Source organism: Zootoca vivipara, chromosome 6 (genome assembly GCF_965207765.1).
Source record: "Zootoca vivipara chromosome 6, rZooViv2.hap1.1, whole genome shotgun sequence".
Lineage (NCBI taxonomy): Eukaryota > Metazoa > Chordata > Lepidosauria > Squamata > Lacertidae > Zootoca > Zootoca vivipara.
The window spans coordinates 6,968,269-6,989,492 of NC_142589.1; the positions used below are offsets into that span (position 1 = coordinate 6,968,269).

A 21,224-nucleotide genomic window follows, 5' to 3' on the forward strand; every position below is an offset into this window, starting at 1 on the left:
GAGGAAGGTTGTGCCCACTGAAGTACGCTCAAGCATAAAAGATCACGGGGGAAGAAGACTTAACCTTTTGCCATAGTGCCAGTCTTGAGTTTTGGACTAAAGCCCCCAGCCAGCATGCTGTTGTAGCCCAAAACATCTGGAAGGTACCAAGTTGGTGAAAGCTTGGCACAATACACCAATTGCTTCCTGCTGACTCTTGTGGCTGGAGACACCGAGTGACAAAATTGCATTCTCCTCTTTCAGTGGCAAAAATATGCCCTCTGTCCTTAAAGAGCTGCCTGCACTTTCGACACAAGGCATCCCCAAGCCTGCCTCCAAGCACCGGGCACCCAGCCTCCCACAGCTGCAAGCCAGCAGCTGTGGGCAAGCTGGGTTTTGTTGCAAGGAAGCCTGTCCTTGTCTGCAAACAGCCCCCTGCTTGAAACCCCCAGAGAGCAGCTGCTAGTCCGCGTAGGCAATGCTGAACTAGACAGGATCAGTATTAGCTCGCAAGCTGCATCCTATTTTCGTTTGCCTAAATGCATCTTTTTGGACATTACCAACCAGAAATGCAGAGGACGCATTCTTCCCCTATCCCATAATGCAAGATCGGAGGCTGACGGAGGGATGCACATATTCCGTTCTATTTTTACAGTCTGTGTTAGCCGAGATCATCAGAAGGAAGCAGGAACAGAGAAGTGATAGATTATATATACCTACAGGGAAACATAAACAAAGCTGGTTTCGCTGGAACCCCACTTCACACAAACCTGACTCAAGGAGCATCTGTAGAAGAAAAGCCCAGGCTGGAAAAATAGCTCAGGTGGTGTCACATGACGCCACCTCTTTTTGGCTGAAGTTTGGAAATGGTTGCCTGATTCCCCACCCAAGATGGCATTTCTTTTCTCTTCCAGTCTTCCAGTTTACCAATGCAATTTCCCACGCTGCATTGCACTGGCATTTGTAAATGTGAAAAGCAGGAACCTGACCTCTGGAGAAGGTCCAAGGTTCAGTCTGTAGCATTTCCTGATGAGGCCCAGGGGATGCTCGGCAGCCACTCCAGTTTGGACAACATGAAATGAGATGAACCAGTGATGTGGCTTGGAGCAAGACAACTTCCTGTGCTCCTATTTAACTCAACTCCTTATCAACAGCCAGGAGGCCTAGGAACTTCATTTTGAGGGGAAGGAGCTGTAGTCCAGTGGCAGAGCTAGACAGGTCCCTGGTTCAACCCCCAATATCTCCAGGTAAGGCTGGGAATGTCCTTTGTCTGAAACCCTGGCACTCTAACCACTATGCTATGCTGCTTCTCCCTCTTTAGCAATGAAGAGTAAAGGAGAAATGAACATCACGAGAGCCAGCCGAGCGTCCCCCTGCACACACACAAAACATGTACATTTGGGGCAACTCACTCAACTCACCTTTTCTGTAAAATGGGATCACAATGAGATTCCCTCTCAGCGTTGTCATGATGGCTATAGTTCAAGAAAGATTCTTTGCCCTTCAAATGGGCTTTATAAAATGGTAAATGGGGGGGGGGTCAAGACCGAGGAAATCTTCCACACTGCTGTTTATTCAGTTTCCACGACATTTCTTTAACGGCTAAGTTCTGCATTACATTTTAACTTTCACTCAACGTAAAAGCTACTTCCGGAAACATAGCATAATATGGAACAAATATAGCACACATTTCCATGTTATCTGCAGAATGATTTTTTTTCTGCAAGCAAATGAATTTTTCTATATCACAGATAGAGAGATGAGCACTAAACTGGCTCCATTTCCCACTATATTTCAGAAGTGCCTTTTATGTCATGCAAAAGCTGGAATATGTTAAAGAAATTAACAGTAATGGAAATATTAGGAAAATTGGAACTACGGTAACTGCTGTGTGAATGCAGCCTAAGTGCTACTCAGAGTAGACCCCTTGAAATTAATGGCCCCAAGTTAAGTCATGACCATCCATTCCAAAATGTCTCCCCTGAGCAGGACTAGCAATTGATGCAGCCCGCACCAGAAATGTAATATGGATGATTGGCTTCCCAAATTGACCAGACGAAATCTCAGGCAGTTGTACATATTATAAAACAGATTTATTAAAACATTTATTGCAATAAATGGTGGCAGTGAGAATGAGTTTCTCATTCTGCCCGACCCATGGGCATACACAGAGTGCTTTTATACCTTTTTGACAGAGTGAAGTGAAGATCAGCCTTTCTGCAGTACTTCATCAACCAATCAAGAGAGAGCACCCCAAGATGCAAAGTCACCCGCCCAACTCTACTAGGTGGCGTTATGTACCTGGTACCTTCATACACGTGTCTATGTGGAATTTTACAGGCACAATTGTGGTTGTGCTCTACTTATAATTTGCGGTGGGCTACATCCTCTTGCTCTTGTGGTTTATGCTAGAATTTCTTAGAAGTGCTGTGTGTGGTTAGATCTTTGCATTAGATGTGCAAACATGCTGTGCCTGTTTGCTTTCTATCAGAGGCAGAGAGATTTAGAATTGAATATACAAAATGGAGTTCCTCTTGCTCTTATGGCCTGACCAGGATTATTCTGGCCCTGGTCATTGCCACCCTATATTCCCTCCTCTTCAATATGGAGATGAAGAACAGGTGTGTTTCTGCATCTCCATTTGATTGACCCATCGCACTACAGTGTTTCCTGGTGTTTCCTGCTTGGCAGGGGGTTGAACTGGATGGCCCTTGTGGTCTCTTCCAACTCTATGATTCTACAGAGGAGCCAGCAGCTTCCCATGCTCCAATGTTAGGCCAAAGGATGGGCAACAGAGAGCAAAGTAAGTGAGGAAGCTTCTGCTGACTTTTCCCAGCTTGTTATTCAGCTTGTCTCAGAAGGGTTACCAGAAGCTTTATACAGACCAAGGTTCTGCATAGGGCTAAGACAATAAGAAAGAAAATTAATATTACAAGCAGAATCTCTTTTAACTATGACCAACCTGGGAGCCAAGAACTAATCTAACTCCATACACTGGGCAGACCTGCACCGTCTAGGCTAACCTTGTGGTACAAATCAGCCTGCTTCTTAATGTTTTTAACATCACTCTCAACACGTTTACTCTGGTTGTATACAGATGCTAGTTCAGAGCCCTCAGAAGATTGCTGGGCTGCAAAGAGGTATGTAGGGCAGAAGAAGGCTAACTGGAAGCTTGCTCAAATGTTAGGTTTTTGACTTCCAGGGAAACAGTGCAAGGCAGATAGAGAACTTCGGGGTGGGGGCTGCCTTTTCTACTGAACAGTTAAAATACCTGACCAAGGCTGTTAAATGTTTCTTAGTGTCACCAGAACTAAAAAGGTTCCAGGAACCTCCGGCTGTGATCAGGAACTAGCAGTCATTAAAGACATAGTACATTGCTTTTCTTAAATCAAATAGCAAAATATTTTACAAACAGACCTAAATTTTGTTACCTGGCACATTCAGACCTTCATTTTGAAACTTCTTAACTTAAGGTATACAAGCTAGTGTTTCTAAAACTTGTGAATAACGTGCATTACTAAGCAGTTTCTTAAAAATGCTACCACACATACACATGGGGTTGGAAACTTTCCTAAGGGGGAAAGGATAATTCATTGTTAGGATAGACACCATCAGCTAATTCATAGGGCTATACACAAACTCTGAGAGCCTGTAGATTAAGGCATTCAGTCTGCAGAACTGTCAGTGTAAAATAACCATGAAAGTTTTTTTTTTTCTGCTTCAGCTTGATGCTATAAAGCAGAGTAAAAATGCTTGCTGAATTTAAGCCTGGTTCAGCTTTTGATTAATCTATTTCCATAACTCCTAAGCATTTTCTGTTGAAGTTTTTAGCCTTCGTGTTAGACCTAACTGGGAACACATATCTGCATTATACAAACATCATTTTTGTCGAAGCACAAGTGCCACTTTCTACTACATTGCATTTCCATTTGAGGCACAACAAAAAAATCGCAATACAGACTTTTGGCAACAAAGGGTTCTTTCTCTCAGGTGGGCCATGAATCTATAATGGCCACACTAGTCTTCAGAGATACTAGGATACTATAGTTGCTGGAAATCTAAAAGCCAAGGGGCTTTAGCCACTGTTTCCAAAACTTTATGTCAGCAGGAAAATACACAGTTCTCTCTCAGCTCAGTACTGGGCTTCAATGCAAATCAGTGGGTTTCAAAAGTTCCTACACAGTTCTAAAGGCCAGGAATATATATATATATATATATATATATATATATATATATATATATAACAATTGGAGGTTTGTCCTAGCTGAGCATTTGGCTACAGAAAGAATGGCTATTGTTCCAGTTTGCCAGAATCAGGAGAGGCTTGCATTTGATATCAGTGGGCTACCAGAAGCTTCTCCCATCATATCCAAAGCCAGAACTGAGGGGTGCACCTGGCCAGCTCTTCCAGTTACATCCCCAACCCAGCTATAGCCCTGTATCACCTAGGGAGTTGCTGGAACCCTCCCCATATCTGTATGACCTAGGGAGTTGCTGGAACCCACCCCATGGTTCAATTTCTGAAACTGTTTTGGGTCTGTTCGCTCAAGTGAGGCAGGTACACTGCCCTTCCTTCCAAATTAAGGATACTGCTTTGGGGGCAGGTAGACTTCTACTGTGGGTCCCACTCAATTGATGCCTCCCATACAAATATACATACATACATACATATATAAGGGTCTAAGATTTACTGCGTCTCCTTGTCTCCTTGATGTTTGGTGCTGCATAAGATGGACATTCCTCAACCCGTGCGTCGAGTGACAGCGTCCGGAGTGTCACAGCAGGGGCTACTTCGGTTTCCCATGCGCTGGGCGTCTTTTGCCGGTCAGACGCTGCAAGGGGAAACTGGTGCACCGTGCGCTGGGTACCCACTCCTGATTAGGTACAGCAGGGTGTGGATCCAGGGGGTCATCTCAGGCACTTTCACCGGATGGAATGGATACCTCACCACCTAGGAATGAAGAGGGTCTCGTCTCCCTTCCTTCAAGGATTCACTCAGGGACTCGCTAGCGTCAGGCTGGAACCATTGTGTCAGGCTCCGCAAGGCTACACGCTCTTCGCTCGAGTGATTTCCTGTAGATAAAAAACAAAGGGGGGGGGAGAGAGATTGTCCTTGTAGCTGCCGCTGCTGTTTTAGAACTTCTTGCTGGTTAGTCCACCACCAAACTCTCCGAGGTAGTGCGTCCCACGTATTGGACATTGAGGTGTGTCTGGCACACAGAAGTCATCTCTGGGATGTAGCAGCAGTTAGTTGAGAAGTCATCTCTGGGATATAGCAGCAGTGCCTTACAGCAGTTTTGCCGAATTTCACAAGGCTTGCAACAGGATTCCACGTCTGGTCCATCTTTCAGGATCTCCCCGTGGTTTCTCTTTCCTTCCACAGAACTTCATGCATGTGCAGGGTTAAGGAGGGGTCCTTTAAATCCGTATTTGCCTCCCATCCAGCTGCCGACGGCTGAGTTCTGCTAGGATACTGAAGCCTGTTTTTCAAATTATGCAAAGTCTTGTGGTTTCTAGAAGAAGAAAAACTTACAGATGCTTTGTAGCAACGGGCTGTTTCTGTGAGACATAAAATTTTTTAAAGTCAAAGCATTTAGAGCAGTAGTGTTTTTGTAAGCTGAAACGTGGACCTCCAAAGCATAACATCTTTTTCTCCCTACTTTCACAGCAACGGTCTTGGTCACACAATGTCACACAATAGAATGTCCGAAATGGCAACACCAGCCAGGCACAGCCACAGTCTCTAAGTGCAGGTTGCAGGAGAAAGCAAGTTGTGCAAATACAAATCATGCAGAATCGCTTGTGTAACCAAATAAGGGGGGTTACGCCACACATCTCTGCCGGAGGTTTGAGAGACTGCTTGAGATTTTTCGCAGCCTGTCTTCCAATGGTAGTGTTAGATTCAAACAGACAATGTCTTTACACACAAATCTCCATTCAGTATAACTTCCTTCTACCTTATCCTGAATTCTTTAGTTGACAGACATTCATTTCATTAAAATATGCAGTTCTACAAATTTTCCAACATGTTGCTGTCACAAAAACATATGAAATGGGGTTGCAGGTAGGAGGGTTAAACCCTTTAAACGTAGTTTGCTTTTTGAAGGACTCAAATGTCTCTTTTTCCCCATTCTTGTAAGTTTCCCCAAAAACTAAAGTCTGCACAGTTCCAACAGGACTTGGGGAAAAGATTTTAATTGTTCAAATAAAATCTATTGTCTCTTGCGTTGTGAACTACTTAAGTACATAATTTTTCTTTTCTTTTCTTTTGAAGCCAGCTGAAGCATATGAAAACATTTTCTGAGCACCGTTACTGGCATTTTGTCAGTATCCTGTGCGGCGGTAGCCTCATTTCTAGTGTGGTGAATAGCATTTTAAAGGTTCCAGAGATGATTTTTCTGAACCAATCCTCCGCTGTCTGTTTGTACAGCCCTTTTAGGCATAAAATCAGTCTGATGCTTCTTTTGGCTTTTTGGTGCTGTTTCAAGGATATTTAAAAACAGAATACTGGGTGCCTATGTTTATAACAAAGTCCAGATGCAGGTAACTCTTAGGTCACTTTGACCACGGCTCCTTGCCATGCCTGCCAAACCGACGAACTCTCTTCTGCTGGGACCCCCTTGTCCCATCTTTCTCCGAACACTCTTCCTTCCTCTTTTACATTGACCGAGACATCTCCGTCCTCGCAACTGACCTTCACCAGTGACCTTTGAACCCCTTCTGGTTCCTCACTGGTCCTTGAGCCATTATTTGTTGCTGTTTAACCACTGCCTTTCTCTTCATCTTCTTTCTCACAATGCCTTTCTTCTCTCGGGGGGGGGGGGGAATACTGGTTGACGCCACCTTTTTTTTTTCCTGAACTTGTTGTTGGCAGGACTTGTAAATTAAATTTCTTTTATAGCATTCTGAATTTATCTATCATGAATTCTAGGGAAATCACATTTTTCCCTCCTCTTGACCATACTCCTCCCATTTATGGCCCTGTAAAGTATCCCCTCATTCACAGCACACACTGCAAACTTTGCCACACATACCATGCATTGGACACTTTACCACACTCTACCTCCCAGTTTTTCCTTGTTTCCTAAGTATCTATTTGTCAGGGGACCTCCTCCCTACTGACTACTAACATACACATTTTCCTCCTCCCTTTTGCCTCTTACCCAAAGCGCCTGGTTTTCCCAGTTGACCTCTGATTAACTGAGTACTACCAACACGCTGGAGATGTGATCAGGATCTCCCTTCCCCTCATTAAAGGGGGCCAATTCCCTTCAAGGTACCTTTTCCCTTTCTACTTACCCCAGCCGGCTTTTCCTGTTCTTCCCTTCCAACCTCGGTCCTTTTGCCTCTTCGTCCAGGGCACGGAAACTCAAGGGCCACCTCTGATCCTCCGGAAAAAGTCTGCCGGTGTGCACCAGACCAGAGGCGCCGTTAGGAATCTGCGCCCTGTCCAGTGGGGCAAAAGGGGACTGCCTCTGGTTCAGGGAAATGCCCTCATCCGAGTCACGCACGGCACCAGAAATGTAAGGACACCAGAAATGTAATATGGATGATTGGCTTCCCAAATTGACCAGACGAAATCTCAGGCAGTTGTACATATTATAAAACAGATTTATTAAAACATTTATTGCAATAAATGGTGGCAGTGAGAATGAGTTTCTCATTCTGCCCGACCCATGGGCATACACAGAGTGCTTTTATACCTTTTTGACAGAGTGAAGTGAAGATCAGCCTTTCTGCAGTACTTCATCAACCAATCAAGAGAGAGCACCCCAAGATGCAAAGTCACCCGCCCAACTCTACTAGGTGGCGTTATGTACCTGGTACCTTCATACACGTGTCTATGTGGAATTTTACAGGCACAATTGTGGTTGTGCTCTACTTATAATTTGCGGTGGGCTACATCCTCTTGCTCTTGTGGTTTATGCTAGAATTTCTTAGAAGTGCTGTGTGTGGTTAGATCTTTGCATTAGATGTGCAAACATGCTGTGCCTGTTTGCTTTCTATCAGAGGCAGAGAGATTTAGAATTGAATATACAAAATGGAGTTCCTCTTGCTCTTATGGCCTGACCAGGATTATTCTGGCCCTGGTCATTGCCACCCTATAATGGCAGGACACAGACATTTTTCTTCCGCAAATAAACACAGCCTGTTCCTTGCATTTTGTAGCCGTGTCTGAATCATTAACCATGAGCACGAGGGAAAAATGGACAGCTGCCCTTTATTTCAGGCTCTTAGTGGACAGTTCCCCAAGGTCATATTTGGGATGGAGGGGGGGAAGGTTGAGTATTAAACCCATTTACAATTGTAGTGTAGCCATAGTCTTAAAGGTAAAGGTAAAGGGACCCCTGACTATTAGGTCCAGTCGTGACTGACTCTGGGGTCGCGCGCTCATCTCGCATTATTAGCCAAGGGAGCCAGCGTATAGCTTCCAGGTCATGTGGCCAGCATGACAAAGCTGCTTCTGGCAAACCAGAGCAGCACATGGAAACGCCGTTTACCTTCCCGCTGTAGTGGTTCCTATTTATCTACTTGCATTCTGATGTGCTTTCAAACTGCTAGGTTGGCAGGAGCTGGGACCGAGCAACAGGGATTCAAACCGCCAACCTTCTGATCAGCAAACCCTAGGCTCAGTGGTTTAACCCACAGCGCCACCTGGGTCCCTAGTCTTAACCTCACCTAAATCAGTGCCATTCAAAGATGAAACTGACTTCAGAGAAGCATGCAGAATGAAGAGTCCCCGAGGGCCTCTGTGGGATGGCCCTTCCTCCTCTCTCACACCTGTATGCTCAGGTGCCTCTACTTTAACCAACGACGAACCAGGAAGCCCCAACACCTTGTCAGTGCATGATGCAAGATGGAAGAATTCCAGGAGGCAGCAAGTAAAATTATGGCAACCAGTCCCACCATGGTGTCAGAACCGGGATGGTCTGTGTAGATGTCTCTGGCCTTCCCTTTGGTGGAGAGCTGGCCCAAACCATCTGATCCCACTGCTTAGAATGCTCTCCCACCGCCCCAAACTGTGCCTAACCCAGTGGTGACTTGAAAGAGTTTGGTAACAGCAGACATCCGTCTCAACGGCAGAAGCCCCTGCCAGGAAGCAGAGGACCATGGTAAGAAATGTCAACACCTCTGACGGTGGTTCTAGTCTGGCCTGGGTGGTGGTGACAGCTGGTATTAAAGTCAGATCCCTTTTTATCATTAACAAGCTGAGGCTTTCTAGGTGCAAAAGGATTACAAGTCTTCTCCAGGAACTGCACGGAGAGGGGGAACAGGAGTGGAAAAGCAACTGGCCCAGGTTTTAAAGGCAATAGGAAAATCCTCCTGCCACCATCCATGAGTTGGGCAGGAGGTCGGCGCAACGGCAGGCAGAGAGCAGAGTTTCCAGAAGCTGAGTGTTACCTACAGCAGCCAAGGTCTCCATTTACTGGCCTCCCAGGGTGCCCCCGCTGCCAAGGAACCCCTCACAGGCCTCCATCCTTTTGTCCCTCCAGCCATGTCCTTCTCAGCTCCAGGACTTCCCTTCCGTACCAGTCATGGAGTCTGGAAAAACAGCCTGGGCTGCCAGGGCCCTCTGAACTACAGGAATTGCCCGACAGGGCCCTCCTCCGAGGAGGCAGCGGTGGGGGCTTCAGACCCCCATCGAAGCTGTCCTCCCCACAGGTCCTTGTGCTCCAGGAGTTGCCCTGGGGGTACCCTGCCGGCAGGCTGGTTGGGCCTTCGGAGTTGTACCAGAGGGCACAGCCATTTTCTTTTGCCGGGATGCAAATTGGGACGGCCGGCTTCTCCGGGAGCGAGTCCTGTGAATTATTCAGCGCCGTTTTGTTCTTCCGGTAAAGCGGTGCCCTCCGCTGGACCCGGGGGCAGCTGGAAGAGCCCTTCTGCATCTCCTCCAGCTGCTTCTCCAGCTCCCTCACCAGCAGCCGCAGGTAGCCAAAGCTGGCACGAGAGAGAGCCTTGACCCAGCACTCCATGGCGGCCTGGCTCTCCGCCGCCAGGACGTAGGTGCGGGACTTGGCGCAGTCAAAGCGGATGGCGAAGGCAAACTCTTCTGTGGACTCGCATAGCTCCACGGTGCAGCCCTCCAGGATGACGACCCCCACCGGCTCCCGGCTCTCCCGGTCCTCGAAGTAGAAGAGCATGTTCCCCCTCAGCACAAACCAGCGGCGGTGGTAGGCTGTGTTCCGCTCGCCCTTCTTGTAGAGGAAGCCAGCATTGTCCGCCGGGGCGTCACAGGTGGCGTAGAAGGCCAAGCTCCGCTCGTTCAGCTTCATGTTCGCTCGGGCCTGGAAATGAGGAGGGAAATAAAGAGGCAAAGAGAGGCTGAGGCTCCCCAAGGCCATAACCAACCCCTGGCAGACATAATAGGCAGGAACCAGGAGATCTATCAGGCCTGGAACCCAGGAGATGTCGGATATTTTGAGCCCTCTTCTGGAGGCACAAAATGGCCGCAGCCTCAGCCCCATACAGCTGAAGAGATTCAGGAGAGGCACGAGGAAGGACTTTTTCACACAGTGCTTAGTTGTAACTATGAAATTTTGCTCCCACACTCTATAGCAACAGTCACGACTGGGATGGCTTTGAAAGGCATTCAGGCAAATTCGTGGAACTCAACACTACTGGTTGTAATGACTATTATGCGCTACTCTAGCATTGGGGAACTAACTGAATTCCCCTTGCGAGAATCACAAGTTGGGAGAAGGCTATTGATCTCGGGTCCTTGCTTGCGGGATGCCCACTGTGGGAACAGGATAGGTCCCCTTTGGCCTGATCCAGACACTGGGCTCTTCTGATGTTCATTCATGCCCTCCAACACTTCTGCCCTGCTGGGAGGGGCCCAAATTTCAGGCTGAATCTCACAAACGTTGTCCCCTGGATCAGCTCCCCCCCCCCCAGGATTCTTCCTAAACAATTTATTGCCAAATAAGGCAATAACCTCTGGAGTTAAGGTGAGCACACAAGTTCAAAGGAAATCAGTATATCAGTCCATCCCCACATCTCAACTCGCTGCCAAGAGTTGCAGCTGGCCGTTTAGGTAGCTTTTCGAAGCCTGGGCTGCTCACACAGCTGAGATCTAAGGTCTTGCAAGGGAGCTTTGCAAGAGATTAGACCGAGTTATCTCACTGCTCAAGTGCAGCAGAGGTTGCTTAATTGCGAGCATTTGTTATTGTTTTTCATTTTATTTTGAGTTTTCAAAAGTTTACAGACACACACCTTACAATTGCATACTTCCCATACAAATGCATATTAGACTCCGCCCGCCCCCCCTTTGTGGTTTCTTGTCTTATTTAAATTTCTAACACTGCATTTTCCAATTTCCTCCATTTTTCAGTTATTCTACAATTTGCCTTGAAAATAATTTTAACCGCTTGATTTAAGTTAACCCTACTAATGCACTTTACTTGCATACCATAATTTTTCAAGTTACAGGTAGGTAGCCGTGTTGGTCTGATGCAGTCAAAATAAAAATAAAAAATCCTTCCAGTAGCACCTTAGAGACCAACTAAGTTTGTCATAGGTATGAGCTTTCGTGTGCATGCACACTTTCTCAGATACTTCTGTGTATCTGAAGAAGTGTGCATGCACACGAAAGCTCATACCTATGACAAACTTAGTTGGTCTCTATGGTGCTACTGGAAGCATAACTTTTCAGATATCCCACAAATGTTCCCCACACTTTACTTCTTATTTCCCCCCCGCTTGGCTTCTTATTACACCCGTTCTTAATTGCAAGATATTAGCTCCTTTGCCAGCAAGTTAAACAGGAGATGCATAAATTAAAACTTTTTTAAAAAAAATGGAGCAGAACAACATTGTAATTTGGTGCTCTCACACACAAATCCTGACAGTGAACAGCAACTTACGGTAAATGCTCTTTTGCTTTCAGATCACATTAGCTGAAAAAATGCAGGTGAAGATTTTGAGGTGAGGTGAGTAGAACAATGACGAGCACTCTTCCCGCAGCACCCAACCCCTCACAAGGCCAAGGTCTGACGCCTCCAAAATCTGCAGGCTTTCTCCAAACACCACCAGCATCTATCTCTGTATCGTCTGCTGGGCAAATGTGCAACTTGGCAACTTGGTGACCCAGAGGGGGGGGGGAATGTGTCTGGATGTGACTGACGGCTGTTTCTAGGATCGAAAAAACAAACGAGGAGGAAACTCTTCAAAGGCAATTCACTTCCTCTATTCTAATCTTAGCAGCTTTTGCTAACACATTAAAAAAAACCAGAAGGAAAGAAAGAAGCAGGAAAAGGTTTTGACTACAGAGAAAGTTGCTAATCGGGTCAAACAGCTCATCCTGCCCTCCTGGTGCTGAGTAACTCTCCTGAGGATTTGCTCCCTTCCAGCCATCTCCTTCCCCATCTTGCCACTGCAAGTCATTTGCTTTTAAGGAGGTGTTGGGGGGTTTCTAAAGGGATCTGTTTACCCACTACTACATTGTTTCACAGAGGCCCTTCCTTGTTCACAGAACCTTGGAGAACATGAGAAGAGTCCTGAGGCTGGATCAGGCCCAAGGGGGCCCACCTAGTCCAGCATCTTCTTCCCACGGTGGCCAACCAGATGCCCCATGAAAATACCCACAAGCAGGACCTGGGTGCGAGAGTGGCACTCTTCCCAATAAGGGCTCTTGTGTACCCCATAAGGAAATAAGGGCAGATTTTTGCTTATATCAGCCGAAAGGCAACAGGGCGTTTATAGCTAAAAAGCTGCTCCAAGGACAGAGGAAGTCAAAGAGAGAGCGAATGTGCTGCGTGTCTTGTCCTTTTGTTACCTGGACAGGTGAGGTCACGCCCACATTCAGTCACATGCAAAGGATGTTCCAGCCAGGAGGAAACAGGAAGTTTTCGACTGGGTGAACAAAACATTCCCCTGCATGTCTTCTCTAGGAAAACAAGGAATGTTGTACTTGACTGCTTCTTAACTATCACATCCCACAGTCCAAGCCTCTTCTATGTTTTCAGCTGGTTTTATTTTAACTGCGTAAGCAGTCTCGAGTCCCCAACTGGACAAAAGGTGGGATATAAACAGCACAACACAACGCAACATGAGGTTGGATGGCCATGTGTCAGGGATTCCTGCATTGCGTTGGGTTGGATCAGGTCTTTCCAACTTTGCAGTTCTATGATCCAAAGCTAAATCGTAAGTTTTCTATGGCTCTATGTGGTTGTGATCCCTGCCACCTCTATGATGCAAGCCCTACCTGCCTGGCATAGACAATCAAGGGTGGCAAGAGGATCGTGCTTCACACCGGAAGCACACCACCCAGAATCCATCACGGCCAGTGAGTGTTCCTGACAGGCGAATGTAGGAAGAATCACCTGAAGCTAAGAAGTGCAGGAAACCAGAAGCTTCCCTTGAACCAGCCTTTTGGCCAATGATGCAAATAACCAATGGTTAGGAATGATGGGGCTTGTAGTCCACCAACATCTGGAGGGCCGACTCTTCATGACCCCATGGACCAGAGCACGCCAGGCACTCCTGTCTTCCACTGCCTCCCGCAGTTTGGTCAAACTCATGTTAGTAGCTCCGAGAACACTGTCCAACCATCTCGTCCTCTGTCGTCCCCTTCTCCTTGTGCCCTCAATCTTTCCCAACATCAGGGTCTTTTCCAGGGAGTCTTCTCTTCTCATGAGGTGGCCAAAGTATTGGAGCCTCAGCTTCAGGATCTGTCCTTCCAGTGAGCACTCAGGGCTGATTTCCTTAAGAATGGATAGGTTTTATCTTCTTGCAGTCCATGGGACTCTCAAGAGTCTCCTCCAGCACCATAATTCAATTTCAAAATTTGAATTATTGAATTATGTCATCATTAAGAAGCTATTTTATCAATTTATCACTTTTATAAAAATACATAGACCCACCCCCACCCCCACCGCCATAAGATGTTGACTCGATTTCTCCCTTTTCTTCTTTCTCCCACAGTTAAGTCCATCTCCTTCCATACTCACTACCTTCGACATAAAAAGGTATTGCTGATTTAACTGGGGCAGATGTTGTTTTAGATGTGAAAAGAAGGTATCTATTTATTTTATCTCTTTGTAAGAGAGAGTCCCATTGAACTGAGAGGGGTTTACTTACACGTAAATATGTCTGTCATCAGGTTTGGGAGGCCGCAGGTCTAAACCCAAAATGGGAAGGAACTTCCTTCTTTGAAACAGGATAAAATAATAATCTGGATTTTCTTGCTGGTCACAGGTGCCTCACTTTGAACTTGGCTCTGAGAAGGCAATAATGGAAAATTTCAGTTTTCACAATGGAAAGGCATTGTTTAATCTCCAACCAGACAACCCAGGATATGAAAGCACCAGGCATGAGGATATGCAGTCATCTGTGTGTCAAATGGTTGGGCAACGGGCACTAGGCATGAATCCATCACCAAAGCTGTGCATATTTGGGTATGTCTACCAAACGTAAAAAGCCCAGGTGGCGCTGTGGTTAAACCACTGAGCCTAGGGCTTGCTGATCAGAAGGTCGGCGGTTCAAATCCCTGTGACGGGGTGAGCTCCCGTTGCTTGGTCCCAGCTCCTGCCAGCCTAGCAGTTCAAAAGCACGTCAAAATGCAAGTAGATAAATAGGAACCGCTACAGCGGGAAGGTAAACGGCGTTTCCATGTGCTGCTCTGGTTCGGCAGAAGCGGCTTTGTCATGCTGGCCACATGACCTGGAAGCTATACGCTGGCTCCCTCGGCCAATAATGTGAGATGAGCGCGCAACCCCAGAGTCGGTCACGACTGGACCTAATGGTCAGGGGTCCCTTTACCTTTACCTTTACCTTTACCAAACGTTAAGCAATCTTAGGACAGCTGTTGTCTTTCTCAGGAGGAATCACCTTGGAAGAGCTATCTGTCTCTGACTTGCACACCAGATTCCAGAGTCCCAGATTCAACTCCCAATGGCATCTCCAGGTAAGGTATCCTGCCTGGAATCCTGCCCTTCAGTGTGGACTACTCTGAAGTATACGGACCAAGGATCTGAGTCTGCCAAAGGCAGCTTCCTGTGTACTTGCTGAGCTGCATGGTGGTATCTCTCACACAGCAGCAGCAGCAGCAGACACGACTTCAGGAGAGGAATCCTCTCCCATCGTGGAAGGGAAATCCTCTTATCTAAGATGGCACTGGTGGTCCTTTGAGAAGAGGCATTCTCTCTTTTCCTGCCAACCTAGCAGTTCTAAAGCACGTAAAAATGCAAGTAGATAAATAGGAACCGCTAAAGCAGGAAGGTAAACGGCGTTTCCATGTGCTGCTCTGGTTTGCCAGAAGTGGCTTTGTCATGCTGGCCACATGACCTGGAAGCTATACGCCGGCTCCCTCGGCCAATAATGCGAGATGAGTGCGCAACCCCAGAGTCGGTCACGACTGGACCTAATGGTCAGGGGTCCCTTTACCTTTACCTTTATTCTCTCTTTTAAAAAAAATTAGAATACCATAAAAATATTATTATGAGAAGAGGCACTCTCACCCAGGAGGAAAGATGCTACCTGCTGCAATTGTTGCCCTGCCCAATCATCTCACCTCTTCAACACTATCATTTTACTCACATGCAGATTTAGTAGGATTCGATCAATCTGTGAAAACTTGTGCAATTAACTCAGTTTTCTTTTCACCAGGTGACTCTCCTAATTAACCTTTCTTCGCACGAGCACTCAAGATTACTTTATATGCAGTAGTTACTCCTTAAAAGGTAAAGGGACCCCTGACCATTAGGTCCAGTCGTGACCGACTCTCGGGTTGCGCGCTCATCTCGCATTATTGGCCGAGGGAGCCGGCATACAGCTTCCAGGTCATGTGGCCAGCATGACAAAGCCACTTCTGGTGAACCAGAGCAGCGCACGGAAATGCCGTTTACCTTCCCACTGTAGCAGTTCCTATTTGTTGTTGTTGTTTAGTCGTTTAGTCGTGTCCAACTCTTCGTGACCCCATGGACCATAGCACGCCAGGCACTCCTGTCTTGCACTGCCTCCCGCAGTTTGGTCAAACTCATGTTCGTAGCTTCGAGAACACTGTCCAACCATCTTGTCCTCTGTCGTCCCCTTCTCCTAGTGCCCTCAATCTTTCCCAACATCAGGGTCTTTTCCAAGGATTCTTCTCTTCTCATGAGGTGGCCAAAGTATTGGAGCCTCAGCTTCACGATCTGTCCTTCCAGGGAGCACTCGGGGCTGATTTCCTTAAGAATGGATAGGTTTGATCTTCTAGCAGTCCATGGGACTCTCAAGAGTCTCCTCCAGCACCATAATTCAAAAGCATCAATTCTTCGGCAATCAGCCTTCTTTATGGTCCAGCTCTCACTTCCATACATCACTACTGGGAAAACCATAGCTTTAACTATACGGACCTTTGTCGGCAAGGTGATGTCTCTGCTTTTTAAGATGCTGTCTAGGTTTGTCATTGCTTTTCTCCCAAGAAGCAGGCGTCTTTTAATTTCGTGACTGCTGTCACCATCTGCAGTGATCAAGGAGCCCAAGAAAGTAAAATCTCTCACTGCCTCCATTTCTTCCCCTTCTATTTGCCAGGAGGTGATGGGACCAGTGGCCATGATCTTGGTTTTTTTGATGTTGAGCTTCAGACCATATTTTGCGCTCTCCTCTTTCACCCTCATTAAAAGGTTCTTTAATTCCTCCTCGCTTTCTGCCATCAAGGTTGTGTCATCTGCATATCTGAGGTTGTTGATATTTCTTCTGGCAATCTTAATTCCGGCTTGGGATTCATCTAGTCCAGCCTTTCGCATGATGAATTCTGCATATAAGTTAAATAAGCAGGGAGACAATATACAACCTTGTCGTACTCCTTTCCCAATTTTGAACCAATCAGTTGTTCCATATCCAGTTCTAACTGTAGCTTCTTGTCCCACATAGAGATTTCTCAGGAGACAGATGAGGTGACCCCTTCATTGACCCCTTCATGGATCAATGCCTTGTCGTGGCGAAGGGGCTTGAATAACTCAGAGAAGCTATGAGCTATGCCATGCAGGGCCACCCAAGATGGACAGGTCATAGTGGAGAGTTTTGACTAAACGTGATCCACCTGGAGAAGGAACTGGCAAGCCACTCCAGTATCCCTGCCAAGAAAACTCCATGGACAAAGACAACAGGCATATAAAAGTTCCTATTTATCTACTTGCACTTTGATGTGCTTTCGAACTGCTAGGTTGGCAGGAGCTGGGACCAAGCAACGGGAGCTCACCCCGTCACAGGGATTCGAACCGCCAACCTTCTGATCAGCAAGCCCTAGGCACCCCTTAACCAACCCACCCACTCCCCATTGCACTCGCAGGTGAGACCGAAATATCGCCATGCAGAAATGAAGCTAAACTGTCAAGTACTAACCACCAAGTACTAACCCCCGTGACCTCCAAGCTAGCCTGCTGGTCTCCACAGCAGTGTTGAAGTAAGAAGACCCAGTTGCCAGTCAGGAGTGGGAGACTCCCGTCCTTTGAGAACGCAAGAAAAGCCCTGCATGAATCAGGCCCATAGTAGCCTATCGAATCTAGCATCCTGTTCTCAAAGCCACCAACCAAGTGCCTGTGGGAAGCCAGCAAGCAGGATCCAAGCACAACTCTCCCCTCCTGTGGTTTCCAGCAACTGGCATTCAGAATCATTTCTCCCTCGGACCACGGAGACAGACTGCCCTCTTGTCCATGAAATTTTCCTCCAACTTAGTGCATTTCCTCTGCTCTCTGATACCTAGTTCTGGAATGATAATATTCCATGATCACCCTCCTTCCTTTGAGGTTGCCGGTTCAGTTAAGACCTCTGCGCCACATTGGCCTGATCTGTGTATCTACTTAAAATGTACAAACATTATATATAATATCAACACTAGCAGTAATAAAATAATAATAATAAAAATTCTATTGTCCACCCTTCACCCTAAGGCCACAGGGCCGGTTACCATGGGCGTACCCAGCACGGGGCAAGTGAGGGCAGCTGCCCTTACCTAGAAGCAGGGCCAGCGGGGTTGGTGGGCAGAGGTGGAGGCGGAGGCGGAGCACAGCCCGGCGGAGCGCGGATTCGGCGTTCCCGCCCGCCGCGCTGCGCCCTCCAGCTTCCCGAGAGGTGGCCGAGCTCCGTGCTACAGCCTGCCCTCGGCCTCCCTCCACCGCATGGTTTCCCCGCGGCCGCCAGGTGCGCCACTGACGCTGCCGCGCTCCTTGGGAGCTCGGCAGGAGCTGGGAGGGAGCGCGGCTGCTTCCGCCCCGGGCTTGCTGGTGGGGCCGTCGGCGCTGCGGCGTCTCTGTAGTTGCCAGAGGCCGCGCTCCTGGGCGCCTGCCCTGGGCCTCCCTCCTCTGCATGTTTCACCTGCGGCCGCCAGGTGCGCCGCCGGTGCTCCTGCACTCCTTGGGAGCTCGGCAGGAGCTGGGAGGGAGCGCGGCTGCTTCCGCCCCGGGCTTGCTGTCAGGGCTGTCGGCGCTGCGGCGTCTCTATAGTTGCCAGTGGTCGTGCTCCTGGGCGCCTGCCCTCCACCGCGTGGTTCACCCGCGGCTGCCAGGTGTGATGTCGCCGCGCCCGCCAGGAGTGCTGCTGCCGCCGCCGCGATCTTTAGCGATCGCTGGCACCCACGGAAGAAGAGGCCCCAAGCCTGACGCCCCGGCGGAGGGAGAAGAGAGAGTTGCCTCAGCGCTCACTTCCAGGCCGCCTCTGTCGGCGGAGAAGGCTGCCCCCCGCCCCCAGAAAGGCTTCCTCTTGAGGAGGAAGGCACCAGGCAGGGAGGAGGAGGAGGCGGCGGCCGGGCTGGGATCTAGAACGAGAGCCAGGCGCTGCGAGGATACGTTATTTTTATTATTTTCATTTTTATTCTTACGTCATCATCACCATCATCATCATTCTCCGTAGCCCCGCCCACGTTCCCACGTTGTGGCCCCTCCCCTCCCGTGCCTTGCCCCCCCCTAGTTTTGATCCTGGGTACGCCCCTGCCGGTTACAGCACTGAAACACAGTATTCAAAACAGCTTTAAACGGCTGGCAATCGCATATACGTGTACAGGCACAACACACCCATGCCCACGTGCCCCCTGCCCCAAAGTCCCGTGCGCCCCTTCCACTCCCCAGGGGGGCGTGTCGCAGGAGGGAAGGGGAGCCAAGGGGACACCCCCGCCCCAGTCCGAAGCTTGGCCCCCGCACCTCGCTCGCTCGCCCTCCTGGGGAGGCGGGGAAGGAGAGGCGCGCGCCCCTTGGCCATGTGCAGAGTGCGCGCCCAGGTGACTTCTTGCCGGGCCCCTCTCCTCCTCCGGCTCACCCCCGCGGGGTCCCCGGGCGCAGGCTCTCCGCTCGCTCGCTCGCTCGCCAGCCAGCCAGGCAGCTCCTTTTGTCCGGTGGGGCTCGGCGCTGCGCCCTGGCCCGGCCGCCTACGGCTCCGCCTTCTCCGGGCTGGCAAAGAGCCCCGCCGCCGCGCTCCGGCCGCCCCTCGCCTTCCGCTTGCCGCCGGGGGCGCTTGGGCAGCTGCGCTCAGCAGTGGGGAGGGGCGCGCAGTGGAGATTAGGGGTGGGGGGCGTCGCCGCTTGCTTCTCTCTCTTTCAAATGTCATTCCTAATGTTTTAGATCAGCGACAGCCACCATGGCACAGATGTAAACAAGGCACATGTATCCACTGCCTTGTAGGAGAACAAAAGGCTAAGGAGTAAACCCTACGCAAATCTGAAAGGTTGGATCATTGCGCCTTGAATGGCTCCTTCCGGCAACTCCTGCAGCCAAGCTGGTGCCAAATATATTGCGCTGCGTTCCTTTGGACCGCATCAGCGAGGCTTGTGGTCTGGGCAGCCCAGGACCTCCAGACACACGGCCCAGGCTTGTGTCCTTTACTCTTTACTTCGGTGCTACTAAGACAGCGGTTAGACTTCGCCCCCTGAGGTACACTCCGTTGTCTCTGGAGATAAGCAAATGGCCACCACAACATCAGTATATTTGTGCGTCTTTAAATGCCACTTTAGAGAGGGGGTGCCCGCCTCCCAATTAAAATGCATTGCATTACAGCAGCAACACTGAATTCATTAATAGGCTGGAGAACACGGGCACACACACCCCCAACCCATAGGTCCCACTTTCTAAAATACAGGGGTACTCCTAGATCAGGCATCCCCAAACTGCGGCCCTCCAGATGTTTTAGCCTACAACTCCCATGATCACTAGCTAACAGGACCAGTGGTCGGGGAAGATGGGAATTGTAGTCCAAAACATCTGGAGGGACGGAGTTTGGGGATGCCTGTCCTAGATACATCATCATCATCATTGACACATGTATCTCTCACCCTTGATCAAGAGACTACAGGGCAGTTGACAGCATAAAACACAAAACACTTAATATAATAATAGTAAAAAGGGGGTGGGAAGTCTTTGTCATTTTGCCCAGGTGACCTTGGTGGCCAGGAATGCATTTTATTTTACTAGCTTTGTCTGGTACACCAGCTATAGCTGCATCAAGATCAAGAACCCTTGGCTGCTGTATTCCATGCCTTGCTAACATGGAAGCTGGATTGCTGCAATGCGCTCTTTGTGGAGCTGCCCTCAGGGTCTGGTTTAGAAGCTCCAGCAGGGTGCAGAGTGCAGCTGCCCTATTGCTGATGGGGGTATCTGGTCCAGGGACATGGGGCTCCCTTGCTTTTTTCTTTAAATATATATATATATATTGGTTTTGCAGATGCAAAGTTATAAACAAATAATCAAAAAGTCAATTCGTATAAAGAGATTCCTCCGAATCTCATGGCTTCCCCCTATCCCCTCCATGGGGTCCCATTTTAAACATTTAATACTGTATATTCTTTCAAACACCAATTTTTATATCAAACCATTTTATCCATGGTCATTATTGAACTACAAGTGAGGTCAAAATCCTGCTAATGTTTCCATCTGCTTACAGTGGTCTCCTAAATAACTTATAAATTTCCCCCATTCTTTTATAAAGTTTTTATCCTCTTGGTTTCTGAGTTTTCCAGTCAGTTTTACCATTTCAGCATAGTCCATCAACTTGGTTTGCCATTCCTCTCTGGTAGGGGCTTTGTCTTCTTCCCATCTCTGAGCTAATAACATCTGGGCAGGGGCTGTTCCATACATAAAAAGTCTCTTCTGTTCCTTTGGTACCTATAATTCCTAATAAAAAAGCTTCTGGTTTCTTAATAAAAGTTATTTTAAACATTTTCTTCATTTCATTGTACTAGTCTATATCATCTCCCATCAAGCTTTTATTACCTTACAAGTCCACCACATATGATCAAAGGTGCCTTCTTTTACTTTACATTTCCAACAAGTATTTGTAGT

At 48.2% G+C, this 21,224-nt stretch overlaps 1 protein-coding gene across 6 annotated transcripts; it reads right to left on the reverse strand.

Moving 5' to 3' along the window:
- Positions 1–1,536: 1,536 nt before the first annotated feature.
- Positions 1,537–19,597, reverse strand: PHETA1 (PH domain containing endocytic trafficking adaptor 1). Of its 6 annotated transcripts, none has more exons than XR_015950302.1 (5): positions 19,095–19,594; positions 14,059–14,197; positions 11,844–12,111; positions 7,279–10,265; positions 1,537–5,492 (listed from the first exon to the last, which is right to left on the reverse strand). XR_015950302.1 is itself a non-coding variant. In XM_088670902.1 (5 exons), the coding sequence occupies exon 5, from the start codon at positions 10,251–10,253 to the stop codon at positions 9,444–9,446; it is 810 nt and encodes a 269-aa protein (XP_088527028.1). In that variant the 5' UTR covers positions 10,254–10,265; positions 11,844–12,111; positions 12,755–12,865; positions 14,059–14,197; positions 19,095–19,594; the 3' UTR covers positions 1,537–9,443. The 6 variants fall into 6 exon arrangements, 5 of the variants coding, with proteins under 5 accessions (XP_088527028.1, XP_060132335.2, XP_088527026.1 ...); XM_088670902.1 differs by adding an exon at positions 12,755–12,865 and having other exon boundaries at positions 1,537–10,265; XM_060276352.2 differs by having other exon boundaries at positions 1,537–10,265; positions 11,844–11,876; positions 19,095–19,597.
- Between the last annotated feature and the right edge of the window lie 1,627 nt (positions 19,598–21,224).

Coding starts and splice junctions, on each gene's coding strand:
- PHETA1 (XM_060276352.2), bottom strand. CDS start 10,253: ATGAAGCTGAACGAGCGGAGCTTGGCCTTCTACGCCACCTGTGACGCC.